The following is a 27,538-nucleotide window of genomic DNA, read 5'->3' as shown; positions in this document are numbered from 1 at the left end:
TTAAAGAATAAGTAGGACTTTGAGGATGAAAGATAAAAAACCGCCAATGGACATGTCCACTTGGATATTCTGCAGACAAGACAAACACAGGGCCTGAGCATAATTTGCTATTTCTCCCTTCCCAACCTCTGCTCCTCCTTCAAGCCTTGGAGGTAATCTTTGCTTTCCCCTCTTTCATCCCCTGTTATATTAGTTATCTAGGCTGCATAACAAGTAACAAATTATTACAGCATAACATAGTAGCTTAAAACACCAATAACATTTACTATTGTAACTGAGCAGGACCCTATGGGTCCTTCCCAGAACAGACCCCACACCCCCGTCCTCTGCCAGCCTCTTGTTTGTAGAAAAACTTTAGCCTCCTAGGCCTTCCCTGAGTTCCAAAGAATACATTTAATCAGAGAAGTGAGAAAATGCAGAAAGGAGAATAGTCAAGCAAGACAAAACAATAACAGTTTAGCCATTAAATGAAGGACCTTTAGTTCTTCCTCAAGGGCTATAGATAATATTCTGAGCCACATCTTTTGACCTATTTTTTGCAAAGACTGAAACTCCCCCCAGGTGGGAGAAGTTAGCTGTAGACCCCACATGAGCTGGAACCAGAATGTTGATAATGTTGACCCTCACGGTTTCCCTTTGTCAGCAATTCAGGAATAGCTTAACTGGGTAGTCTGGCTCCATCTCTCTTGAGGTTACAGTCAAGTTACTGGATGGGGCTACAACCATCTGAAAGCTAAACTGGGGCTGGAGGATCCACTTCAAGGATGCCTTACTCCCATGACTGGCAAATTGATGGTGCCTGTTGGCAGTCAGTTTCTGTTCCTCTTTACCTGGGCCTCTCCATGGGGCTGCCTGAATATCCTCGCATCATGCAGTGGCTTCCTCAGAGCAAATGATTCAAAGGAGCAAAATGAAAGTCACAATGTTTTTTATAATCTAGTCTGAGACATAACATGCAATCACTTCTGCCCTATTCTATTGGTTACACAGGCCAACCCTGATGCACTGTAGGAAGGGGCTACACAAGGGTGTAATACAACGATCTGGGGGGCGCATCTTGAAAGCTGCCTACCACATCCACTTGTAAGCATTCACCATGTCCTGGTAATCTGCCTCCTAAATGACTTAAATCCATCATTTTCTGTCCATTATCCTTATAATGCAGGACTTTATCATCACTCACCTAGACTACCCAATAGTTTCATTAAAAAAAAAAAAAAAACTTTGCCTCCAATCTGTCCCATTCCAAATTTCCAGTAGGGTAATCTTTCTAAAGTGCAAGTTCTGGTTTATTCATTCAACAGTTACCGAAGGCATACTATGTGCTAGGCATTTTGCTAAGAAGCAGAGATAAGAAGATGATTAAAATGTGGTGTCTGAATTCAGATTGCTTAGTCTAGAAGGGGAAATGTATATTTGAAAGTGGTACATCAAATCTACTCTCTGAAACTTTCTAACACAGTAGCCTCAACACAGAGTTCTTCTGGCACTGATACATGCCTCTCCCTGGCTGCTCCTCAGCAATGCAGCCTAGGCTTTATTTGCTTCTCTCAGCATGGTTTTGGTATTGAATTTTTTGTCTTTTGATTTTTCTTAAAAAATTTTTTTCAGGGAGGAGATCAAGATGGCATACCAAGAGGACATGGAGTTCACCTGCCCCCCACAAACACATGAAATAATATATCTACGTGTGGAGCAATTCTCCCTAAAAACAAACTGGAGACTGGCAGAAAAACTCTTATCAATCAAGGCTGTAAGAAAGATGCATAGATAGTTGGATAAGGAGGGAAGAGAAGCAACCAGGTCAGGACCAGCACCCTAGGAGGGGACACAGAATAGAAGGGGGGTTACACAGGCTCAGAGAGCCTCCTTGGAAAGTTAGTGGTTTGAATCACATACTGGGTGCCCCAGCCCTGCGGTCCAACACCAGGAAGATGAGTCCCTTCAGCTGGTTTGAAAACCAGTGGGACAGACAGCTGGGCTATAAGAAACCTAGATTCTGCTTGTGAAGAGTACCCACATGCCTGCTTACTCCTGAAAGGGGGCAGAGCAAGCAGGGTAGAAAATGCCTGGGACTCTGGCTGTTTTCCCATGACTGCACAGCGCACACCCTAGCCTGAACCAAGCCCTCACTGGCCCCTTTTGCTCCTTCACAGGGCTCCACACTAGGGAGAAGGCTGCCATGGCTGAGGAGAGCACACAGTTTTAGGGGGCAGAGCCAGCTCTGATCCAGCACACCATCCAAATGAGACAAGGGCAGCCATTACTAGTGTTCATTATGGTAGCAGATTGGGAGCAGTCCAGAATTCTGACTGGTGCCAGGACTGCACCCAGGCCCACACCAAGCACCCCCTCCAGCCCCTCTTGCTCCAGCACTGCTCCACCCTGGGGCAAGGGTGCCAATGCTGGGAGGAGGGAAAGCACACACACGAAGAGGGTACAGAACCACCTCGGACCCAACCCTCGGGGTTTCTGCTCCAGCAATCTGGGACCCAACACTGCCCCCAGTAGGATGGTGTTGGCCACTGAGCAGAGTAGAAGGCCTGGCTCATACCTGGCTCTGGCTCTAGAAACTCCATCCCAGCTCCATCTCCTACCAAGATGATACCTGCCAGCGCACCCTTGGGGAAGATGTGACTCATAATCACTTCAAATCCAGCTCTCCCAAAAGAGCTACTGGACACATGCAGACAGTATGGGGATGCTCCCACACAAGGACACTCCTTCAAGACCAGAATAGGAAAAAAACACACGCACCCCAATGTTCATAGCAGCACTATTTACAATAGCCAAGACAGAAACAACCCAAATGTCCATCAACATATGACGGGATAAAGAAGATGTGTTTTATACACACACACACACACACACACACACACACACACACACACACACACACTGAAATTCTACTCAGCCATCAAAAAGGTCACAATAATGCCATTTGCAGCAACATGAATGGACCTGGAGATTGTCATTCTAAGTGAAGTAAACCAGAAAGAGAAAGAAAAATGCCATACAATATCGCTTATATGTGGAATCTGAAAAAAAAAAAAGGACTACTTATTATTTATAACTCATGATTGACTTCTTGAATATGTGTAAGGACATTTGACTGTTCTTCATAATTGGATAACTGTATTCTGTTGATTCTTATTTTGTGGTTGGCTTTATTCCTTTGATAACTATATAAGTTTAAAGAGCTAAAGCTCTAAACTGTTCTTAGAAAGAAAGAACAGTACATATATGTAAATTTTTTTAATGTTCAGTATATTGTATATATGTATTCACATGCAATATATTGTATATGTGCAGTCAAATTGTGTCAATTGTACCTAATAAAACTGAAAATGGGAAAAAAAAGACCAGAATAGGTTACTGTTTTGCCTAAATCTATAGAGACAGAAAAAGTTAAGCAAAATGAGAAGACAGAGTAATTTGTTTCAAACAAAAGAACAAGAAAAAATTTTAAAAACAACTAATGAAATAGAGGTAAAAAATTTACAAAATAAAGAGTTCAAAGCATTATTAATAAGAACGCTAACTGAACTAGGGAAAAGAATTGATGAACACAGAATTTTAACAAGGAACTAGAAAATATAAGAAAGAACCAGTCAGAACTGAAGAACACACTAAACTGAAATGAAAAACACACTAGAAGGAATTAATAGCAGACTAAGTGATACAGAAGAATGCAAAAGTAACCTGAAGATAGAATAATGGAAATCACCCAATTGGAATAGCAAAAAGAAAAACAGATTAAACAATGAGAACAGTATAAGGAACCTCTGGAACAACACCAAGCATACCAACATTCAAATTAGAAGGGTCTCAGAAGGAGAAGAAAAAGAGAAGGAGATCAAAAATGTGTTTGATGAAATTATGGCTAAAAATTTCCCAAACCTGAAGAAGGAAACAGATATCCATGTATAGGAAGCACAGAGAGTCCCCCGAAAACATGAACTCAAACAGACACACACTGAGACATATCATAATGAAAATGTGAAAAATTAAAGATAAAAAGAGAATTCTAAAGGCAGCAAGAGAAAAACAAAGGGTCACATACCAAGGAACCACCATGAAGCTATCAGCCGATTTTTCTGCAGAAACGTTGCAGGCCAGAAAGCAGTGACATGACGTACCTGAAGGGCTGAAAGGGGAAATTCTACAACCTAGGATACTCTGCCCAACAAGATACTCATTCAGAATTGAAGGGGAGATAAAGAACAACTCCGATCAGCAAAACTAAGAGTTCATCAATGCTAAACCAGCCCTAAAAGAAATGTTAAAGGCTCTTCTCTAAGTGGAAAATAAAAGGCTACAACATGAACTAAGAATCTATAGGAAAAGAAAAATAAACCCACTAGTAAAGGCAAGTATACAGAAAAGGCTGTGGATCAACCACAGAAATAAGCTAATATGACGAACAAAGGACAAAAAATTGTAAAATCAAGTATAACTACAATAAACAGTTAAGAGATAAACATAAAGATGTAAAATATGACATCAAAAACACAAAACGTTGAGGGGAGTGAAAAAAAAGTAGATGTTATAGAATGTGCTTGAACTAAAGTGACTACCAGTTTAAAACAAGTAGATATAGGCCAATATATATGAACCCATCGGTTACCATAGGTTCTGACCTATAATAGATAAACAAAAACTAGAGAGAAAGGATCACAAGCATATCACAAAAGAAAATCATCAAAGGGAAGAAACTAAAAGAAGACAAACAGAGAAGAAATACAAAGCCAGAAAACAAGTAACAAAGTGGCAATGGATACTCACCTATCAATAATCACTTTAAATGTCAATGGATTAAATGCTCGAATCAAAATACATAAGGGAGCAGATTGGATTAAAAAAATCCTATCTATATGATGCCTACAAGTGACTGACCTCAGTGCTATAGACACACACAGACTGAAAGTGAGAGAATGGAAAAAGACACTTCATACAAATGGAAACAATAAGAAAGCTGGGGTAGCTATACTCATATCAGACAGAATAGACTCTAACAATGTCTATAACAAGACAAAGAAGGGAATTATATAATGATAAAGGGATCAATACAAGAAGAGGATATAACATTCATTAACATGTATGCACCTACATTTCTGGTCAAGATGGCAAAAAAAAAATAAAGTGAATGAGTGAGTGAATGATGTGGAAGAGAAAGGTTAAAGAGATAAAGAAGAGGTCAACAGTGCCCACGTCGGGACCCGGGTCCAGGACACAGACGGCCCGGGCGTGCGCGTTGATCTGGACGTGCAGAGTTCCTGTACTGGCTTCGTACAGACGCACCTGCCTGTCCCCATAGCCTGCTGCTATGGTCCCCTGCCACAGCTGCACGGAAGGGCACGGGACTCTGCAAGGGTTATACCCCACTTTGACTTCCCAGACCCGGGCCCACTACCACCCTGAAGCTACCTCAGGAAGGCCTCAGCCCCATTCTGCCTCACCTACCCGAATACTGGAATTTGGGTCAGTAATTTGAATTCGGGCACTCAGTGGATAGATGATGAAACAGGCCACAGTGTCATGACCTTCTGGAGGTCTTGCAGTGAGACACTCAGAGTCACGACTAGACTCTGGGCGTCCCGAGAGCCCCTAACCCCAAGCAGCAGACACAGCCCACGGGCCCAGCTCTGTGGCAGGTGCAGTGCAGGATGCAAATTAGAAGACACATACCCTGTTCCCAAGACGCTTAAGACCCAGCTGGGGAGACAGGACTTGTCTCTGAGGGCAGTATCAATTCAAGGCTCAGCTGAGGGAGACCAGTGGGAGCTGGAATAGGGGGGTGGCTTCCTGAGGTGGCACTGGGGGTGGCCTGAAGAGGCAGGACTTGCCCAAGTTCAGAGAAGGAAGCTACACATGTCAGAGCTGGAAAGCATCTCAGAAACTATCTGCCCCAACTCTTCAGTTCACACCAGCACTGTAAAGTGTTGGAAAACGACTAAATGCCATGTAAATGGAAAGTAACCCTGGCGTCGTCACTGGACCCAAGGTTGCTGAAGCCTAGGAGAGTCTAGCGATTTGCCTAAAGTCATCCAGCTGCTTGAACCCAGCTCTCCTGCCTCCCAAGGCGGGGAAGGCCCCCAGACTCACTGGAACAGGTAGGCGAAGTCCACTTACCTGGCCCTGGGCGGGCTCGGTGGCAATGTCTGTGACTGGTGTCTGGTGTCCAGCCAGCTCTTCACTCAGAACGATGTGGGGACCCCTTGGCTGGGATGTCAAACACCAGTACCCGGCCTGACCACGCTCCTGCAGAAGCAGTGCTCCACTGATGGCTTCCTGATCCTCCCAGGTCCCCAGCCCCCACACTCAGCACTTCCTCCATCCCAGAGACCTTAGTAACAAACCCACCTCTCATTGCTCCAACCAGCCTTGCCCCCATATTCACCACCCTTATCCTATCCCACCCTGCCCCTCTAAACCCCTCCACGGCTTTTTGGAGTCTTCAGACCCCCCTTCACTGCCACCCTTCCCTCTAACCCTCCAGTTTCCTCAGATCAGCATCTTCCTGGCCAAAGCACACACCCCTATGCCCCAGCACCCCACAATGCCCTGCCCTCAGCCCCCTCACCCACACAGATGAAGTGACCACTGGCAGCAATTCCTCGGGCAAACACAGCCTGTACTAAGTATGAGAGGGGAAAACTATTAGAAACAGCATCTCCCCATCCCCACAAACACTCCCTACCCCTGCCCCACGCAGTCCCACAGGTACCTAGAGAGGCATCTCCAGAGTCCAGGGCGTGCCAATAGACCATGACGGAGCCATCAGACTCGTACATCTGGAAGACGGGGTGAGGATGGGGTCACAATTCAGCTGACCTTTGCTGAGCTCTGTGCTGACTACTCCACATACTTATGTTAGCCTTAGCCCAATTAATCCTGAAAACCACCCTAGGAGGTCGGCATTACTTTCATCCCCATTTTACAGAGGAGGACACTGAGGCTCTGAGAAGTCAATTAAATTACCCAAGGACATGCAGCTAGTAAAGAAGCAGATATTGGAGATGGCACCTGAGAACTGAAAAACAAGGAAGGAGAGAAGATGAGAAACAAGGAGGAAGGAGCTAAGCAAATTAAAGTTTGGAAATGTTTAGAGGCAAATGGGGGAAAGGTCTAGGGGCCTTGGGGAGAAGGTGAGAAGACTCTAGTTGGGGAGGGCAGGAAGGTCCTCTTCTTACCTGTATTTCTGGATGTGAAGTGAGTACCAGCAATACTTGGTAAGGGAGGACACACCAGTGGACCTGGAGTTCGCTGAGTCAGGGCAGGGAGAAGTGGTCAGACATGAGGGGACACGAGGACTCAGAAGTATGGAAATTCAGACGGCTAGACAAGGCCTCTTTCCCGGGATTTGGTGAGGAAAGGCTGGGTGAGGGCTGGTTTCAGCAGCACCGCTCCCAACTCCATGGCTCACCTGGGTGATAAGTGGGGAGCTCACGCCAGCGCCCTCCTTAGCGTGGAGCTGGCGCTGGGCCAAGGGCACCCCCTCAGGAGCAGCGCTGAGAAGCTGGGCGCCGGGTCCATGGACTAAGCCAAAATGTGTGAGGTTGCGCTGCTGCAGCACACTGAGGTTGTTGCACAGGGCGGCCGCCGAGCCTCGAAGGGGAATGGAGCACTCCCGGCGGAACATCCTAGGGGAGAGACGCCCGAATCACCAGGTTCCACAGAGGACAGCGGAGATTCCTGTGGGGACTCGGGGCGCTGTTATGCGGCACTGGGAGAGACCCCTGAGTCTGGGTCATGATGGGATGGGGGGTCACGTGGTGCGGGGAGGGTACCATGGAGCAGGTAAGGGGAACCCCAAGGCTGAGTCACGAGGCGATGCGGGGAATCCCGGAGGAGGAACGGCGATGGCACAGGCCCCAGTGGCCCAAAGAGCCCAAGCCGAGGTGGGATGAAGCAAGGTAGCCCCCAGGCCCTATTTCCCTCCGCCTGGCTCCCCTAATACCCGGGCCAGGTAAGAGATCACAACAGCCCCCCTAAATCGGCTTCCTGTCTCTAGAAGCGTCGTCTCTCCTAATCCACCGCCACCTTAGAGAGCACGCACGCACGCACGGCCGCTGGGTGGGGCCAGCCACCCGGAAGTGCGATGAGGGGGGCCCGGCTGCCGCGGGGGCCCGGCTGCCGGGGCGGCCGATAGACCAGGGCGGCCCTTAGAACTGGGCGGCTCCTAGACCGGGGCGGACGCAGAGAGACTAGGAAGCCGTGGTGCTGCGGGGTCTGAGCTGCCGCTGTGGCGATGGCGGACAAAGGCTCGGTGAGCCTAAGCTCAGCGGAGGGTGCGCCAGAGCGGGGACAGCCCGTTCAGATCCGCGTCCCGATCCGTCGGCCAGTTCGAAGCCACCCGGCGCCCGCCCACCACGCGGGCGCTCAGGATGGTCAGGGAAGCCGCGTCGGTGCGCTGGGCGGAAAACTCCACCTGCGCCGCGCCCACACAGACGCACGGTCACTCTGGGAAGCTGGGGGAAGGGGTTTCAATGGATGGTGCAGAGCCCAAGAACAAGAAGTGACTTTGGGAACTGCTAATGCGTGTAATAAGTCTCTTACATTGAGTTACCCACTTAAATGGAAAAACCAGGATTGGTCAGGCCCTGGGGAGAGGTGTTGCTAGATGAATGAGCCATTTTGAGAATTTCAGGAGGAAGAAATGGACTATATAACAATGAGGCTACGCTTGAAAGTCAAATTGTTTAAGTCAAGACAGTTTAAAATAAGAAACAGATTTGGAGAGCATTTGTGCAACAATGTTTCTGGCCCCTGTGGTCAGGCCACTTCTAGGCACAGTCCGTATCATGGGTGCCACATGAGAGGCTGGGAGGGGAAGGCTAACCAACTCTCCTCTCCCAGACCTACCTGCCCTGCTCTGGCCAAGCCTGGACTGAGTTGTGGGCCGTTCCCTGGGCTTGCCACCAGCGCTGTTCTCACTAGCAGAGAGGGGCAGTGAGGCTTAAGGAGTTTTAAGTTCAGTGTGAGGTTTAGGGAACACAAGTTGAAGGAGAATGAATTTGGGGGAACACCATGTATGAGGCAATAAGGTTAGGGGTGGGGAGGCAAAGGTTTGGGAAGATTTTGTTGGGAGGTGAGTTTTGGAAGGACTCAGGTTCAGGGAGACTTGTGGGGAAGTGAGGCGCATAAAAATCTGCTAGTAATAAACAAAATTACACTGTAGAGCACAGGGAAATATACACAAGATCTTATGGTAACTCACAGGAAAATGTGACAATAAATATATATATGTTCATGTATGACTGAAAAATTGTGCTCTACACTAGAATTTGACACAACATTGTAAAATGATTATAAATCAATAAATAAAAAAAAAGAATCTGCTACTAAATTCCTGGGTCATTAATGGATTTCGGGGGACTATTTTTTTTTTTCCTTCTCAGTGGATTTTTCTTGATTATAAAAGGATACAAAATCATTGTAGAAACCTTATAAAATGGAGAAGAGTGTAGGAAAGAAACATATCCACCATTACAGTTATTTTTTTCCCACAATTTTGGGCTTTTCCTTTTCTTCAACACCTGTTGATTTACATATCTGAGATCATAGCTACCGTAATTTTGTGTCCTGTTTTTTCATTTAACATATCATAAGAATTTTCCTATGGTATTGTAAATTCTTCCTGAAGATTGCCTCCAATCATGGGATAATGTTCCATCACATAGCTCGCACACAACTAGCCATCTGTTCTGTTTTTGTTAGACCTATGTTTTCAATATTCTGCTGTTATAAATGACATTACAGAAAATATTTTAGAGAATATAGTTTTATTTTCATTTCAGAATATGCTTTTTGGTATATTTATAAAACTGGAATTGATATTTTTGAAAATTGCACATCTTTTCAAATGTCATCAACAGTTCTACTTTTATTAACTATGTCCTTTGCTTATTCTTGGGGGTCTTATGATTTTTAAAAAATTTTATGTGCATTTTTATATTTGTGGGATATTTATTCTTTTTAATATTTGTTGGAAACATTTTTGTTTGTTTGTTTAGGAAGCAGGATAAAGTCAAGTTCTGGAGGCAGACCTGCCTGCATATGAATTACAACTGCACTGCTTCCTTGCTCTCTGATCCTGGGCAAATTCTGTAAAGTGGGGATAAAAATACTATTTTAGTACATACTCTAAAAACTATAGCAACTGAATCCATGTATGTGACTGATAGGCTTTAAGTGGCAATACATGGTAATTACTATTACCAGCTTGTACATAGGAATTTTTTAAAAAGTAAGGAAAGGAAAATTTGACCTGTATGTATACACTTTTCTACCCATTTGTTTATTATTCTTACATGACGTTTATGCTTAGGTAGTTCTCTCTTACCCAGAGATTCTATGACAATTTAAACTACTTTTCCTACATTTTTTTTTTGTTTTTATTTTGTTTTATTTCTGTGTGTGTTTATCCTTTCATTCAGCTGGAATTTATTGAGATGTATATTGTGAAGTGAGGACCTAAGTTGATTTGGGGGAGGGGAGGAGACTCTAAACACACCAATACTTCCGACACTGTTTGTTGACTCATCTTTCTCAAGTTCTTTGAGCTCTCAAGAGTTTTGAACACTATAAACTAGTGCAAATAGCAAGGACTCTGCGGTTAGAGCTATACATAGCCTGGGTTCAGGGTGTAATCTCAAGCAAATGTAGGTTAACTTCTGTCGAGTTTCAGTTTCTTTGTAAAATGGGCTTAGTGAGCTGTTAGGAAAATTGAATTAGCTAGGTCACACACCCGAAAAACGTCTGTCCCATAGTAGGCTCGTAGTAAATTGTCCCTTTCAGAAGGTTTTTCCTTCCTAATAGACAACTTGAGGAAGCTTCCTCCTTCTCCACTCCTGGGTTTCTTGCCCTGATTTGCCTGTTCTTTCCAACAGAGGCAGGAGAACCAGGCCCAAGACTCCAAAGTGACCCGACCCAAGGCAGAAAAGGCGACATCGCCTAAACTTACGGTGCCGCAGGGGGGCGTCGTGCCTGGACGGCTCACTGAGGCGGAGGGGGCAAAGCTGAGGGCTCGCGAGGAGGGTGAGGAGGTGGTGGGCGACATCCTGGAGGAGCTGGTGGACCCAGTGATGGATGCCGCCTGCAAATCCTACCTGGAACGGCAGGTGGGGCTGGATCCGCGTCCTCCAGACCCATCTCCTCTCTCCCTGACCTCTGCCTGCTGGACTGAGACCCTCTCTCGCCTCCGCAGTGCATTCCGTACGCAGTGAACGGGGCACGGGAGACCATACTCCATGTAGTCCAGATGAGATTTGTGCCACGGGATGAGGGAGAACCCCACCTGGCAGAGGACCCCACGTGGGCGGAGGACGAGGAACCCTCACCTTGCCCGACTGACACCTGGGCTCGTGCGGTGCGCGCCCTCCTCGGTGGGACTGAAGAAGAGCCAAGGCAAAGTAAGCCCCGCCCCCAGCTCCTTCCCACCTCCCGCCCCCACCATGTTCTTTTCTCTTCAGCGCCTCTATGGGCTGCTCCAACCTTAGTTCCTCTGTCTCCTATGTCTGCATCTGGCCGTCAGTTTTCTTCCCTCTCCCGCCTGGGGTTCCCATCTGAGAGCTGGGTCCCAGCTCCAGCCTCCAATTCCCTACTTTAAACCTAGGCCTACCGTCGCCAGGCTTCAGTTCGAAGCCGCCCTTCCCCAGTCCCGGCCTCTGCTTTCTCGCCACGCACCTGTGCCCCACCCCCACCCCACCCCCCATCCCCCCGTGGCCCGCAGCCCCAGATCCAAACTATGGCCAGGTGCCAAGTGGCCCAGCGGCTGGGAGGGGGAGGCCGAGGAGCTGGGTGAGCTGTGGGCGGGCCGCACCCGCGTACTCCCGCAGGGCCTGGACCCCAAGGATCAGGAGAGCCAGGATCTTCAGAAAGGGCCTCACCCTGCGCCTGGAGTCCTCAAGGCCAAGTCCCAGGTGGTGAGGAAGCCCACGTTGCTGCCGAAAGCGCCGAAGATGGCTCCTGGTGTGCGCACGTGGAACCCACCACCCAGGAGCTGCTTAGCTGTGCTGAAGCTCAACAGGAGGACAAAGAGGGCAGCACCTCTCGTCCCATCCACACGGGTGCCCCAGATCCCCAGGTGATGGTGGCACAGCTAACAAAAGTCAGGTCCTCAATATCATCACTCTACTCCAAGCACCCGCCCCATCCTGGGCCCTGAACCTCAGGCAGTGGGAATCCCGCCTACTTTCTGTCTGTCTGCCAGAAATAAACACCTGAGTTGCTTTAAGAATTGGCCCCATGTCTGTCAGTTTCTTCCAAGTGTGTGTTCTCACGGAACTGGAGAGGGGCAGTTGTCCTGCAGGCCTAGAAGAAGACAGAACACTGACTCCTGGGAATAATTGCATTACCACCCTTAGGAGACCCCGCTTTAGGCCCAAGGTGACTCCCCAGCAGAGGCAGTCTGGAGAGCCATCTGTCTGTCCACAAAGGAGCAGATGTAAGAGTTGCGAGTGGGGATCTGTCTCAGTTTGGAGAATTCATCGAGTCTCATTCCAGTAGGGGAGGAAGGGATGACCCTGCTTAAGCACAGAGTGATTCAAGACATGAGGAATTTGATTTCCAGTCCCTGGGTCTCTGTCAGTTCACCTTAGAGTGCGAATCCAAGTTTTATGTGGAGACAAATCTGAGCCTATGCAGGGCTCAGGGCAGTCCCAGCTCTCTTGATCTTTGACATGGGCCAGCATTGGAGTGAGGCAACCAGGTCACTTGGAAAAACAATTTAAGGAGGAACTCACTCTCAGGTTCAAATGGGGTGTTCCAACACATCCAAGAGGGAATGCCTCCTTAAATTTCGTGTCTGCTCCACACCAACCTCTTGGTTAGTCCCTATTTAGCTTTGGCTAGTCCGTCCCCACCTTCTTTGTGGGCAAAGCTTCCACTGACAGGCCACCATTCTCTGCTATGTCACTGTGGTTTCTACTCAGCACCCCAGTCTGGGGTCCCGGCTCCGTCCTCCTCACGGTGGTCCTCCTGCTTAGACTAAGTGTGTGTATCTGGCATAAGTGTTATCTCTGGGACCTCCAGCACTGCTCCACAGACCTGACCGGGAAGACGGCAGTGGTGACTGGGGCCAACAGTGGTGAGTACTCATCCTGCCCTATCACCTCACATGGGCCACAGCCTCCAACAGCCCCAACAGGGAGGGCAGAGAGGAGGATGAGCACCCACTCTCAGACCCTTGTCTCTCCCCTTGCTCATTTGCCCTCTCTGCACTCCCCAGACCAGCCTTCTCTGAAGCTGCCCTCCCACAGGCATTGGGAAGAGCGTGTCCCAGGAGCTGGCCCGCCACGGGGCGTGTGTGATCCTGGCCTGCCGCAGCCGTGAGCGTGGGCAGCAAGCCCTGGACGAGATACGAGCAGCCTCAAAGAGCAACCAGCTCCTGCTTGGTGAGGTGGACATTAGCTCGATGGCCTCCATCCAGAGCTTTGCTCAGTGGCTTCTGCGCGAGCATCCAGAGATACACCTACTGGTTAACAATGCTGCAGTCTGCGGTGTGTGTCTTGACTTACTTCCCCTAAACACATTTCAGGAGCCTCCTTTCTGGCTCAGGGACCCCAAAACAGGCAGCCCCAAGCCTAACCTGTATATCCTGTGGAAACACTCTTAATTCGGACACTGTCCTATTGGACACTGAAGCTACCTTAAGTTGTAGCTTCACACTTCACTGCCCCGATGTTGACACATACATGCTCCTGTGGCTTTTCTACTGAACCCTCATATATCCTCCCCAGACATCATCTCCCTCAGGACTATCATTTCATCACCCACCACCTATGTTTTCATCTCCTCCCAGGATTGCCCACAACACGTACCCCAGAGGGCCTTGATGTCACCTTTGCCACCAACTACACTGGACCCTTTCTGCTCACAAATCTGCTCCAAGGTAAGGAAGGATGGGTGCTTATTTTCTGTGCTGCCCCTGTGTCTTCATTCCTCTGGCATTTTCATGTCTTACTGCCTCCCATGGTCCCCAGATGCTTGCTGAACGATGCCCCAGTACACTTTTGCTCGACACAGCAGGGGAACCCACTTGGCAGAAGCCTGGATTAGGAGGCTGGTAATGGAATCAGTCAGCCCCAAATACAAGCAGCAAGAAGGTGTGGCAGAAGCCTGGATTAGGAGGCTGGTAATGGAATCAGTCAGCCCCAAATACAAGCAGCAAGAAGGTGTAAGATCTATACAGGCCACCTCCCCGTCCCCCAGGTCTGAGTACTAGCCTGACCAGGAGTCACTCATCTCAACAAAAGCTTTCTGAAGTCACTAGGCTGCTAGGATTAAGGACGTTCTTCCTGGGGAGGTGGGGCTGGGTGGCAGGCATATCCTCCCTAACAGTGTTTTCTAGATGGTCTAATGACCTCTTAAAAAGCAAATTAATTTTTGGCCAGGTAATACACTTCCAAAGTACAAAATCGAAAGTGTTGAAGTATACAGAAGGATATACAGAAAAAAAAGAAAAAAAAGGAAGAAAAGGAAGTCTCCTCTCCTTGAAAAGCAGCTCCCCATCCCCCTCCTGGGGGGCAGCTGCCATTGCCAGGGTCTCATGTTCCCTTTAGCGGGCAATTAAAGTAACCCCAACGGGAAAGTGCAGAAAGGTCAAACTCAATGCATCTGCAAGTATAAAAGTTTTTTCCCCCTTTCCAAAAAGAGTAATATGCTACAACAACCTATGTGTACTTTGCTTAATAATAGTTCCTTAAACTGTCTTCTCTCCTGTCTTCCCTCCTGCCACTAAATCACCATTCATCATACCACTGTCTTGCTTCAGGTCCTTTGAAGGTAGTCTATGCTTTATAGATATAAAACCTAAGCTGCTTCTCTCCACTTACGAGTCCCTCTGCAGACTGAGAGCATCACCGTTGCCTTTCCCAGACCTACACTCTTGTCACCAGCCAGCCAATCTGTATCTCTTGGACCACACTCTTTTTAAAATTCTGGCTGCGCTTTTGCACATCTGTTTCCCTTTATCTGGAATATCCCTTCCCATCCCTTTAAGGCAGAGTAGCTTTAGCTCAGCTGCCAACACTCAGCACAGATCCCGCTTGTGCTGTGGACTCTGCCCTGACCCCTGTGCCTCCCCAGCTGCCCCCATTTCCAGGGCTCCCTTCGCCCCTGTGCCCGTCTCTGTTCCTGCACTGACGCTGCTGCATGAAGATCAGCCTCCAACTCGGCCGTGAGCCCCTGTCACTGTGTCTGCAAGTTTGGGGTTCATTGTCCTCTTTAAGAATAATTTTCTCTCCAACAACTTTTGGCTAGATACCTCCTGCTCAACTTTTCATTTGTGATTCTTCCTTTAAATGTAGGCTCAAGACAGTTTTAGCATTTTGAAAGAATAAGTTAACTCATACGTGACAGCTAGTATTTTTCATACTTTATATAATCCAGAGTTCTTTTTTTTTTATTAGAGTTAGATACTCTTTTTTTCTTTTCCTTTTTTTAAAATTTAACTTGTTCTCTTGAGAGTAATTATACTTTCCTTTTTTTTTAAGGTAGTTCAAAAAAAAATTTTAAAGCCCCACTTTTCCAAGTATCTCTGCATATATTTCTTTTCCCCTAAACTTAGCACCCATGTGTCCTTAGCAGGTAGCTTGTGTCTGCCATAGTTCAGGGGCCTAATGGATAGTCCTGCGGTGAGTAAGTAAGTGACTGAATGTATCAATGTGTGAAAGACAGCTTTCACAGAGTTTCCTGTCTCTCCTTCCCCCTCTTAGCCCTCAGTGAGATAAAAATACGAAACAGGGTTAATTACATTATCTCCAGCTGGCAAGTGGAAGAAAAGCAAGGCAAAACCCCACTTTTATTTTAGGCAAAGAAACAACAAAAAAACAAAAACAAACAAAAAAACACAAAAAACAAAAAGCAAAACCCCCAAACAAAGCAAAAGACACACTGAACTACAACAAGAGGAAAAGCGTGAGGAAAGCAGCTGGAACGGAAACGCAGCCTCGGTCACACCCAGCTCCCCCGCGCCTCACCTGGGCGTCTGCGCGGTGGGCCGCGCTCCCCCGGGGGGTTAATGGAGAAGCAGGCCGGGGGGCGGGCGTGGGCGCGAACTCCCGGCCTTGCCCTGAGAGTGTGTGGCCCTCTCTCCTCCCAGGGGCCCTACAACGGGCGGGGGCAGCCCGAGTGGTCAACGTGTCTTCCTTCAGGCAAGAGAAAGGGTACATTGACGAGGAGCACCTGACAGGGGCTGGTAGACCTTTGACCTTCAACCAGAACTATGACTGCAGCAAACTGCTTTTGGCCTCATTCACTGGGGAGCTTGCCCAGAGACTTCAAGGGACAGGTAATTGCCTCTGGCAGCCCCTGCTCCTCCACTCCCAGGGCTTCCTCCCAGTCCTTCACATCTCATCGCATGTTCTGACCATGAAATATTCCCAGTGTCCCCCGAGCTAGCTGTTAACCTCCACCCTTTGTCATCTGTGCGCCCTCTATTTCTCTCAACCCTATCTTCACGTCTCCCCTTCAACCCTTTTTCCAACTCTCATCACCCACAACTCCCTCTCCTCCCAGTATTTTCCAGTACCAACACCATCCATCATGTTCCCCCTAAAGTTCACCCTGCACTTTCAAATACTTAAGTCGGCTTCCTGGCTCGGATATCGCCATTCATGTGAGTTACAGATCCCTGACTTCCGGCACCACTTCGAGTGTCTGGTCACCTCCACCGGGCAGGGCTGGTAGGGCCCTCCCCTCTTTGCACATCCTAGAGCCATGTTTAACCCTTTCCTCCTCTCACTGTGCTTTCCACTACGGTTGTCTCTCCCTCTCACAGGTGTGACTGTGAACTCTGGGGACCCTGGCATTGTGTACACGGAGATCATGAAGATTCTCTTGGTTATATCATTTCATCTTCTGGCTCCTCAGCTGCTTCTTTAAGGTGGGTGGGGAGGAGCTGGCTCTGCCTGAAGGGTTTGGGGCAGGGGGTCTGCTGCTCAGTGTGTTCCTTCAGGCAACAACCTGCCTGGCTTTTATTCCTCCTCCTCCTCCCCCACCCCCGTGTCTCCACAGAACAGCAAACAGGGTGCAGTCCCAGTGCTCTACCTGAGCTTGGCAAAGGAGCTAGATGGCATTTCTGGAAAACATTTTAGCAGTTCCGGTGTGATAACTCTTGCCCCTAAAGCTGCCCGAGATCCTCACGTGGCCCAAAGCCTCTGGGATACTTCAGCCCGACTAACAAATCTAGACAAGATGGACTGACCTCTGTGACCCCTGCCCTGACTCGCCGCCTTCCCCCTGACTCCCAGCCCTCACTCGGATTTTGCGTTCTGCTTGTCAGTTCCAAGGAACAATCAGTCACCTTGTTGGGTGTAATGACCACTTCCTCTTCCTGTTGGCTCCATGCATGAGAGCTCAGCTTAGCCTGGGGACAGCTCCAGCTTCTACTTTATAGCCATTTCTCAGATGGAAGTGTTCATCTCTTGGGCACTAGGATCTCCAAACCTACCGAGCCCCGTGTTCTGGTGACGGGGGAGTAAAGGTCTTTCCGGTGGTCTATTAGGGTTCCTGGCTTTGGGGGAGGCAGCACCACATAGTGTCCTCTGGCCCAAGGCATATACCACACGGCTGCAGGACAGCACCCCAGCTGCACAGGGTGTTGTCTCCCAGCTGGTACAGTAACTGCCCAGGTAATGTATCAGATCAGCTGCTCCTGGATGCTGAGTCATGTGATAAAGCAGGTGAATTCTCAGAGTGAGAGCCCACTGCTTCTTTTCTGGGGTCTTTGTTCATCAACAGGTTTTCGTTTTGTTTTGTTTTGTTTTTTATGGTGGTGCTGGGGATTGAACCTAGGACCTCGTGCATGCTAAGCATGCTCTCTGCCACTGAGCTGTACCCTCCCCCTCATCAACATAAATTTTGGAATCAGTTTTTCAAATTTCACAGAAACAAATCCTTTAGGGATTTTGCTACATCTACTTGGCAGGATTGATATTTTTATGATAATGTGTTGTCCTAAAAATGAACAAGGTGTACTTATATCTATTGAAATCTTATTAATACCTTCATAAAATTTCAAATAATTTTATCCATAAAGATCGTGCATACGTCTTACTATAATTCCTTGCTTTGTATGCTACTGCACATGGTATTTTAAAATTCATATATTAATCATATATCAAACAACTTTATTAAGGTTTCTAATTCTAATAAGTTATCTGTAGATTCTTTTGGTTTTTCCACATAGAACATCACACCATCTAGGGATAATAACAGATTTCTTTCTTCCCTTTCAACTATTATAAATCTTGTTTCTTTTCCCAGACCTTAATTGATTTTCTAGTATTAAACCAAACTTGCTTTTAAACCAACTTGGTCAGAGTATTACTTTCATATACATTGCTAAATTTAGTATGCTCGTGTTTTGGTTTGGAACTTTTTACTGTGTTCGTAAATGAGACCGGCCTATACTGCCCTTTCCCTTACTTGTATTGCCATTGTCTGGTTTTGCTGTCATGGATATGTTCATTTTATAAAATGAATTTGGGATTTGTGTTCATCCAGGGACATCATATGAGAAGCAAATGTCAATAAATTGATAGGGGACATAGCTATGAGGGAAAATGGGGAAGAAGCTGGGAGAAGCTGGGAAAAGCTGGGAGAAGCTGGGAGACCCACCAGACTGTGAGACAAGTCTGACCCTGAGTGAAGGAGAGGAGGCTGGGAAGGAGCTTCTTAGGGTGTGGTGTGGTAATTTTTCCATTTTAAACCTCCCTCTCTTGTTTTGAAAGTATACCATCTATTTCTGCTCTTTATTGGTTAGTCTAAAAATTTTAACCTGCATGTTTAGTTTAACAGTGTCTTTAATCAATATCTTTATTTTTCTTTTAAACAATACATAGATCTTAGAATTCTTCAACATTAATCATTCCCTTTGAAGCTGTATACTTTTGTAACCCGATAATTTAATTATATTATTTCATTAATTTCACAAATCAGGTATTTTGTTATTCTCAATAGCTGATATTTGCGTCGACTTACCCATGTGTTTCATATTTCCTCTGCTCGCTCTTCTTTTTTATGTCTCAGATCTTCTGTCTGGGATTATTTTCCTTCCATCTTGAAGTATATGCTTTAGAGGTTCCTTTGATGGGGATTCGTGGTAGACAGACTTCTAGGTGGCTCCCAAGGTCCCCGCCCCCTTGTGTGCACATTCTCCACAGTCTCCTCCTCCTGAGTGTGCGGAGACTCCTGAAAACGATGGCAGTGCACTCCTGCGATTATGTTATGTATCTGGTAAAGGGGTTTGCTGATGTAGTGAGAGCCAGAACCATTTGGCTGTGTGTGTGTGTGTGTGTGTGTGTGTGTGTGTGTGTGTGTGTGAATGAACAATATTTTTTCATGTCTACCATAGTTATCTTCAACTCTTTCTGTTACATGTTTCTGTGTTTGAGTTCCTCAAAGCTTTCCAAGGTTTGTGTCATTCATTAATTTATTCATTAAATAAATAAGCCATTTGCAGCAACATGGATGGACCTGGAGATCATCATTCTAAGTGAAGTAAACTAGAAAGAGAAAGAAAAATACTATATGATATCACTCGTATGTGGAATCTAAAAAAAAGAAAAAAGGGTACACTAATGAACTCATCTACATAACAGAAACAGACTCTAAGAGATAGTAAACAATCTTAGGGTTACTGAAGTGGATGGAAGGGGGTTAGAAGCGATAAATTTGGGAGTCTGAGATTTGCAAATGATAGCCACTATATATAAAAATGGGTAAGAAACAGATTTCTTCTATATAGCACAGGGAACTATATTCAATATCTTGTAATAACCTTTAGTGAAAAAGAATATGAAAACAAATATATGTATATATATGCATGACTGGGACATTATGCTGTACGCCAGAAATTGATACAGTATAATTGACTATACTTCAATAATTTAAAAAAAGTATCAGTTGTAACAAAATGAAGATGAATCTGTGCTCTTGACCCACAATAAAATGCCCATCAATTCTTTTAATTAATTAATTAATTAATTAATTAATTAATTAATTAATGTATGTGTTTGTGGCGTGTCAGCTGATCAAGACATCGTTCTATATGTTAGTGTCCTACAGTGATGAATAAAATAGACAAGCATCCACGAAGTCAAGTGGTCTGTATTCTAGCGGAGTGAGAGGCATAATAAACACAAATATGTTGTAAGATTCCATAGGCGTGAGTGCTGTGGACACAAAAGAAGCAAGAAAGGAAAGAGGGAGTGCCGTGATGAGGGGCTGGGGTTGAAATTTTAAATAGGTTGGCCAGGTAAAGACTCAAGAAATCAATTGACTTTGAGTTAATGAAAGGGAAGGCGATTTTGGGTGGACCAGACCTAATCAGGTGAGCCCTTTAAAAGGGTTCAGGCTTCCTCAGAAGTCGGAGAGTCTCCTGTTCACCTTGAAGAAGCACACTGCCCCGTTGTGGAGCAGCCACGGGGCCTCTGGTAGTCGAGGCTTCAGTTCTGCGGTTGCAAGGAGCAGAATTTTGTCAATAACCGGTGAGCTTGGAAGAGGACTAGGAGCCCAGGTGAGACTGCAGCCCTGAATGACGCCTGGATTTCAGCCTGGTGAGATCCTGAGCAGAGGACCCAGCTAACCTACCCAGACTGCCAACCCATAGAAACCGTGAGACAGTGCATGTTTTCTTTTAAGCCACTGAGGTTGTAATCATTTCTTATCCAGAAACAGGTCACAAATACAGCATCTAGTAACAGCAAACTCCTTCAGTTTTATTTGTGTGAAAATGTCTTTATTTCACCCTCATTTTTTAAGAATCATTTTGCTGGAAAAGGTTGACAGTTATTGTCTCTTATTCTGTTGAAGATAGTATTTTTCACCTCTGGCTTTCATCATTGCTGTTGAGAAATCGGATACTAATCTAACAGTTACTTTGTGGGGAATCTGCTCTCTTGTTCCTTCTCTATACTTTAAACCCCCTTTTCTGTTGTTAAAAATAAATGAAACATATTCATTTTATATACTGTAACATTCCAACATCAGTAATCTTTGCAGGTTTGAATAGTTTATGGCAGCTTCTTTCTTTGTGTGTTTAGTGACTTTGTGCCCTCATGGTGCTTGGAGGTGTAGCTCTAGAAATGATTAGATTCCTAGGATTAAGCTACTTTCCCCAGAGGAGTTTATGTTTAGTTTGGCCAGGTTTCCAGGAGTGCTGTACTGACTTGGATCACCTTAACTTACATTTTTGTCTTGGAATTTTTGGGCCACTCACATGGTATACATTCTGCCCCCAAATCTGTGTGAATACAAATTTATTATTTAGAATTATAAGTGAGGATTCCCCCACCCCCACCCCGCTACAGCCAGAACTAAGGATGAGGTGGGCTTCTACCCTCACCGTTTCCCTCTGCAGGGCCCTTTTTCTGTGTGAAGTTCACTCTGTGGGGGGAGTTACTCTTTGAGAAGCCAGGCTTTACGTGTATGGGGAATAGTTTTTCATGCCAACCTTCTCTACTCAACCCCAGATTTTGTCTCCTGCCCCTGTTTATGGCCTTGTAAACCCTGGTTTCAGGCCACCAGAGGCTGGCTTCACAAATGCTGGCTCTAGCTGTCACCTGTGCCTTGGGAATCATTATTTCATACCTTCTCTCCCTTCTGAGGCTTTCCCTTCCTTTCCCACCAGTTCATTCAGACAACACAAATAAACAGGTGTGTGTGTGTGTGTGTGTGTGTGAGAAACGTTGCATCCAGCGTTTATGGTTGCGCTGCATCAGGGGCGGTCTCTGTGATACTTAGTCCTCTGCGGTGCCAGGAATGGGAGCGTCCAATGTTTGTCTTCCTTTCTCCTTCCTTCTCTCTTTCTTTCTTTTGCATTTGGATAATCAATTGTCCCGGCACTATTTGTTGAATAGTGTGTCCTTTCCACACTGATTAATAATGTAAATTTTGTCACATCAGAATTTCACGTGTATTCAACTTGAAACATAAAGAGGGAACCACAGCAGGACGGCAGGAGGGGCGTGCTCGTGGTATAATTGGGCCCCATACCCCTGGGTGGGCGACCCACAAGCTGAAGATTTGTTGAGTCGCAGAGACCCTCCCACAGGCGTGAGAGCTCTAAGCCCCACGTCAGGCTCCCCAGCCTGGAGTTCTGGCATTGGGAGGAGTAGGAGACCCCGGGATATCTGGCTTTGAAGGCCAGTGGGGCTTAACCCCAGGAGCCCATGGAACTGGGGGAAACATTTCGTTCTCTTGGGAAGCATACACAGAATCTTGCATCTACTAGGTCCAAGGGCAGAGTCAGTGATTTTGAAGTGGGAGGAAAGGGGACAAGGCACAGCCATTGGAGGAATTACAAAGCAATTGAGGACAGGACAAGATGGCAGTAGATTTGACTTCCAGTTGACCTTGAGCCTCATGGTGCACCCACACATGCTGTGACAGTTCCCAGGCTGACCATGTAAGGTCAAAAATTGGGGGGGGGGGGGGCATTTCCTGGAAAACCTCGACCGTCCCCCAGAGTAGTTGGAATAATCGTCCTGCTCATTAGTATACGAAATAACCAAGCCCACAAAACCTAACAACTCCGCACCTTGTGGATGCTCACTCTCTCTCTCTCTCTTTCTCTCTTGCCTTCTGATGTGGCCCACATTCTGCCTATGGAGTGTGTATCTCCTAAGCTGTTTTCCCTTCTGAGTCAGAGTGTCCACACCCTGCCTATGGAGTGTGTGTGTCTCTAAATAAACCTGCCTTCACTTTGCCATGCTTTGCTCTTGAATTCTGTCCTGCACGAGGCAAGAACCTATTCTCGCCCAACAATTTCATAGGAACCTGGGTCAGAACTGTTTGCTTGTTTTAGAAGTTCTGCTGAGGAGGTAGTGGGTGGCTGTGGCTTATGCTGAGGACATAAAAGCTGGTGATGGACATTCCCGGAGTGTTCATCCACATGAGCTCTCCTGGAGGCTGACATTTTGATTGCGTCATTGGCACCAAGACCTACCCCCACCCAACAGCCTGTAGGCTTAAGGGCTGGGAGGCCTCAGGCCAAACAACTTACTGGGTGGGAACACAGCCCCACCCATCAGCAGACCTCCTGTTCCACAAACACCTCTAGACAGCGCCCTACCCACCAGAGGTCCAGGACCAAGCTTCATCCAGCAGTGGGCAGGCCCCAGCTCCTCCCGCCAGGAACCCTGCATAAGCCTCTAGTCCAGCCTCATCCACCAGAGGGCAAATATCAAAAGTAAGAAAATAACAACCCCAAAGCCTGTGGAAGGAATGCACAAACACAGGCCAGACTCTACACTGGGACGGGCTGGACCCTGGCCCTTGGGTGACAAGAGAGGAGTGTGCTGCTGGGACACATAGGACCTCTCCCAGAGGGCCAGTTCTCCAAGGTCAAGAAATGTAACTAACCTACCTAAAAATACAAATAGAAAGACAGACAATATGAGGTGGCAGAGGAATATCTCCCAGGCAAAGGCACAAGATAAAATCCCAGAAGAAGTAACTGATGAGGAGACAAGCAATTTATGCGAGAAAGAGTTTAAAGTAATGATGGCCAAGATGCTCAGAGAACTCAAGAGTACAGATGCACAGAGGGAAGTTCTTAGCAGAGTTGGAAAATATAAAGAACACCCAAACAGAGTTGAAGAATAAAATCACTGAAATGAATAACACTCTAGAAGGAACCAAGAATAGACTAAATGAGGCAAAAGAATGGATCAGTGGGCTAGAAGACAGATTAGTGGAAATCACTACTGCAGAATAGAAAAAAGAAAAAAGAATGAAAAGAAATGAGAATAGTTTAAGAGAACTCTGGGACAGCATGAAGCACCCTAATATTTGCATTATAGGGGTCCCAGAAAGAGAAGAGAGAGAGAAATGACTGGAGAAAATTTTTGAAGAGATAATAACCGAAAACTTCCCTAACTTCAGAAAGGAAACAGTCACTCAAATCAAGGAAGCTCAGAGAATTCCACACAGGATCAACCCAAAGAGGAACACACCAAGGCACATAGTAATCAAATTGACAAAAATTAAAGATAAAGAGAAAATACTAAAATTATCAAAAGAAAAGCAGCAAATAATATCCAAGGGAACTCCTAGAAAGTTACCAGCTGATTTTTCAGCAGAAACTCTACAGGCCATAAGGGAGTGGCATGATATAAAGTGATGAAAGGGGAAATTTACAACTGAGAATATTCTATCCAGCAAGGCTCTCGTTCAGATTTGATGGAGAAATCAAAAGCCTCATAGATAAACAAAAGCAAAAAGAATTCAGCACCACCAAACCAGTTTTACATATGTTAAAGCTTTTAAAGAACTTCTCTGGTCATCAAACCATAAGAAAAAAGAACAAAAAGAAGAAAGAGAGAAAAAAGAACTACAACAGATTGCTTTAGCAATTTGGGGTCTTTCATGGTCCCATATAAATTTTAGAATTATTTGTTCTAGTTCTATGGAAAATGTCATATTTTGACAGGGGTTGCATGGACTATGTAGATTGCTTTGGTGATATGGTCATTTTAATAGTGTTGGTTCTTCCAATCCACGAGCACAAGATCTCTTTCCATTTCTTTGTATCATCTTCTGTTTCCTTCGTCAATGTTTTATAATTATCAGAGTATAGGTAACCTTCGTGGTTGAGTTTATTTTTAAGTATTTTGTTGTTTTTGATGCAATGGAAATGTTTATGCCAATTACAAAATTCTGATTTTTGAAGTGAGGAAAAAAATGAACGAAGAGCCACAAATGGCAAAATATCCTTTTTTGTGTGAGTTGTGTTCCATTGCATATATATATACTGCATCTTCTTTATCCATTCATCTATTGATGGGCACTTAGGTTGCTTCCACATCTTGGCAATTATAAATAATGCTGCCATTAATAGCAGAGTGTATGTATCTTTTTGAAGTAATGTTTTTGTTTTTCTCACATATATACCCAGGAGTGGATATATGAGCCATATGGTGGTTTTATTTTTAGATTTTTGAGAAACTTCCATATTGTTCTCCATAGTGGCTGCACCAATTTACATTCCCACCAACAGTGTACAAGGGTTCCCTTTTCTCCACATCCTTGCCAACATTTGTTATTTGTGATCTTTTTGATAATAGCCATTCTGACAGGGTGAGATGATACCGCATTGTGATTTCAATTTGCATTTCCCTGACATTAGTGATGTTGAGCAACTTTACATGTTCCTATGGGCCGCCTGCATTTCCGCTTTTGGAAAAATGTCTATTCAGTTCTTCTGCCCATATTTTAAATGGGTTGGTTTTTGTTTGTTTGTTTTTTAATTGAAGTACAGTTGATTCAAAGTATTGTATTAGCTTCCGGTGTGCAGCACGGATGGACTTGGAGGGCATTATGCTTAGTGAAATAAGTCAAAGATAAATACTACTTCACTTACATGTGGAATCTGAAAAAATACAACTAGTGACTATAACAGAAAAGAAACACTCACAGATGTAGAGAAGGAACTAGTTAGTGGTTACCAGTGGGGAGAGGGGCGGGGGAGGGGCAGGATGGAGGTGGAGGATTAAGAGGTACAAACTATCAGGTATAAAATAAGCTACAAGGATTTGTTGTACAACATGGGGAATAGAGCCCATATTTTATAATCACTATAAATGATGTATAATTTTTAAAAATCGTGAATCACTATATTATATCCCTATAACATATCATACATCAACTATACTTCAATTTTAAAAACATGACATTATAAAATATATACTTTTTTTTAAAAACCCTCTACCTAAGAAGGAGGAGGGTATAGTTCAGTGATAGAGCGCTTGCATGCACGAGGTCCTAGGTTCAATCCCCAGAACCTCCATTAAGTAAACAAACAAACAAACCTAATTACCTCTTTACCCCTCTGAAAAAAAAAATTTTTAATATAATATCCAAAGAAGGGCTGCTTCCCTGGCGCCCCTGGCGCCCCTGGCTTGAAGCCGCCACCTGAGGTGGCGCCTGCAGTGAGCCGCCCGGCCTGAGGGGGGCGCCTTCGTTGGCGCAGGCGCAGGCGCTGGCCAAGAATTGGACACTCTGGGGGGCCGGTCTCTTGACTGTGAGAAGAAAGGGGATCTGTGCGCTTCTCACGCCTCGAGGTAGGGGAATGGCTGAGGGCGGCGGGCGGCTGTGGGCAGCGCCTGGCGGGATGGGCTGGGGCGGAGGTCGGGCCTGCCTTCAGGCAGGTGTGGGCGGCCCGGGGGCAGCTGCCGGGGCGGGACTGACGCCCAGAGGCCCGAGTCCAGCGCGGTCCGGTCCGCCCTGCGCCAGGTCTCTGAGGGCAGGGCGGGCAGGCGTGTCTCCTCCGCCGCCTCTCGTGGGCCTGCGGGCGGGCGCCCTGCCGAGGGCCAGGACACTTGAGGAGGAGGGACCCATGAGAATGTATTAACTTTCTGTGAAGTCAGAAGAAACCAGTGAATCCTTAGGGTCGAAGAAAAGGTTTAGGTGTTTGGAAGAGGGGTGTTATTTTATTTTATTTATTTATTTATTTTGATGGAGGAACTGGGGATTGAACCCAGGACCTGGCGCATGCTAGCTAAGCACGGTCTCTACCACTGAGCTATGCCCCACCCTCCAAGAAGATCTTTTAATTGTTTTTCTTTTAAGTGAGGAAGGGGCCCATGAAAGCAAAAGTGCTTAGGATCCATGATTTTTTTTTTATTGGGGGAGGTAATTAGGTTTATTCATTTAGTATTTTTTTAAGGTTGTTTGAGGGGGTAATTAGGTTTATTTACTTATTTATTTTATTTTTTTAATGGAGGTACTGGGGATTGAACCCAAGACCTCATCCATGCTAAGCATGTGCTCTACCACTGAGCTATAACCTCTACCCCAGGTTTACTCGTTTACTTTTATTTTTATAGGAGGTACTGGGGATTGAAATCTGACCTTCTTTCATGCTAACCATGCGCTCTATCACTTGAGCTGTCCCCTCCCCCCTAGGATCCATGAAATTTTTAACGTGGCCCTGTGAGAGGGCGAACCATTGAATCATTTATCATATGCAAAATGTCCTAAGGGCGATAAAAAGCATTGTATAGGCTCTGTTATAGGGGCATGTAAAGGGACCCTACCCTCTTCAGACCTAAAGTCTGATACTTAAAGCATGAGTAAGGTTAAGGGAGGGAATACTCTGCAAAGACTATCCGGGGTCAGGATCCACAGCAAAAGGCTGACAGCCTTTGCTGAGCTGAAAGGCAAGCCAGGGGCAGATGAGGTGGTGTAGGGAAGGGAATTGGCCAGGTAGGGCATGGCATGAGGCTGGACGTTTGGGAAGGAGACACGTGCAGAATTTTGGAGCCAAGGTAAGGACTTCAGGTTTTGTTCCAAGTGTATTTAGAAGCCATTGAAGGGTTTTGGGTAAGGGAGTAACTATACCTTTTGGGGGTTCAAGGCCCAGATTTAACCAATTTACAGGAGGACACCAATAAATGAGCATTCTTGGCATAAGTGGAGAATCTAGGATCAGAAATAGTCAGATGCTGCTTAGTACCATGCATCAGATGCATTAACTGATCATGTTTGAGGGGATAAGGAAGAGGGTTGCTTCTTATCTCATTGAAAGAAC

The 27,538-nt window shown here is 46.1% G+C and overlaps 2 protein-coding genes across 2 annotated transcripts; both read left to right on the top strand.

The window, feature by feature from the left end:
- The first annotated feature begins 8,251 nt into the window (after positions 1–8,251).
- Positions 8,252–12,372, top strand: LOC141573378 (uncharacterized). Its single transcript, XM_074341492.1, has 4 exons — positions 8,252–8,390; positions 10,870–11,123; positions 11,210–11,414; positions 11,841–12,372. The coding sequence occupies exons 1-4, from the start codon at positions 8,252–8,254 to the stop codon at positions 12,167–12,169; spliced, it is 927 nt and encodes a 308-aa protein (XP_074197593.1). The 3' UTR covers positions 12,170–12,372.
- A 459-nt stretch (positions 12,373–12,831) lies between these two features.
- Positions 12,832–19,593, top strand: LOC105078087 (retinol dehydrogenase 12). The gene is given in 7 exon segments (XM_074341383.1): positions 12,832–13,090; positions 13,263–13,502; positions 13,805–13,894; positions 16,106–16,294; positions 16,784–16,835; positions 16,837–16,888; positions 17,020–19,593. Coding segments are annotated over 7 exon segments (990 nt in total). The 5' UTR covers positions 12,832–12,912; the 3' UTR covers positions 17,209–19,593.
- Positions 19,594–27,538: the final 7,945 nt, after the last annotated feature.

This window comes from Camelus bactrianus, chromosome 15, assembly GCF_048773025.1.
Source record: "Camelus bactrianus isolate YW-2024 breed Bactrian camel chromosome 15, ASM4877302v1, whole genome shotgun sequence".
NCBI classification, from domain to species: Eukaryota; Metazoa; Chordata; class Mammalia; order Artiodactyla; family Camelidae; genus Camelus; species Camelus bactrianus.
This window is presented reverse-complemented; position numbering and strand designations above follow the sequence as displayed.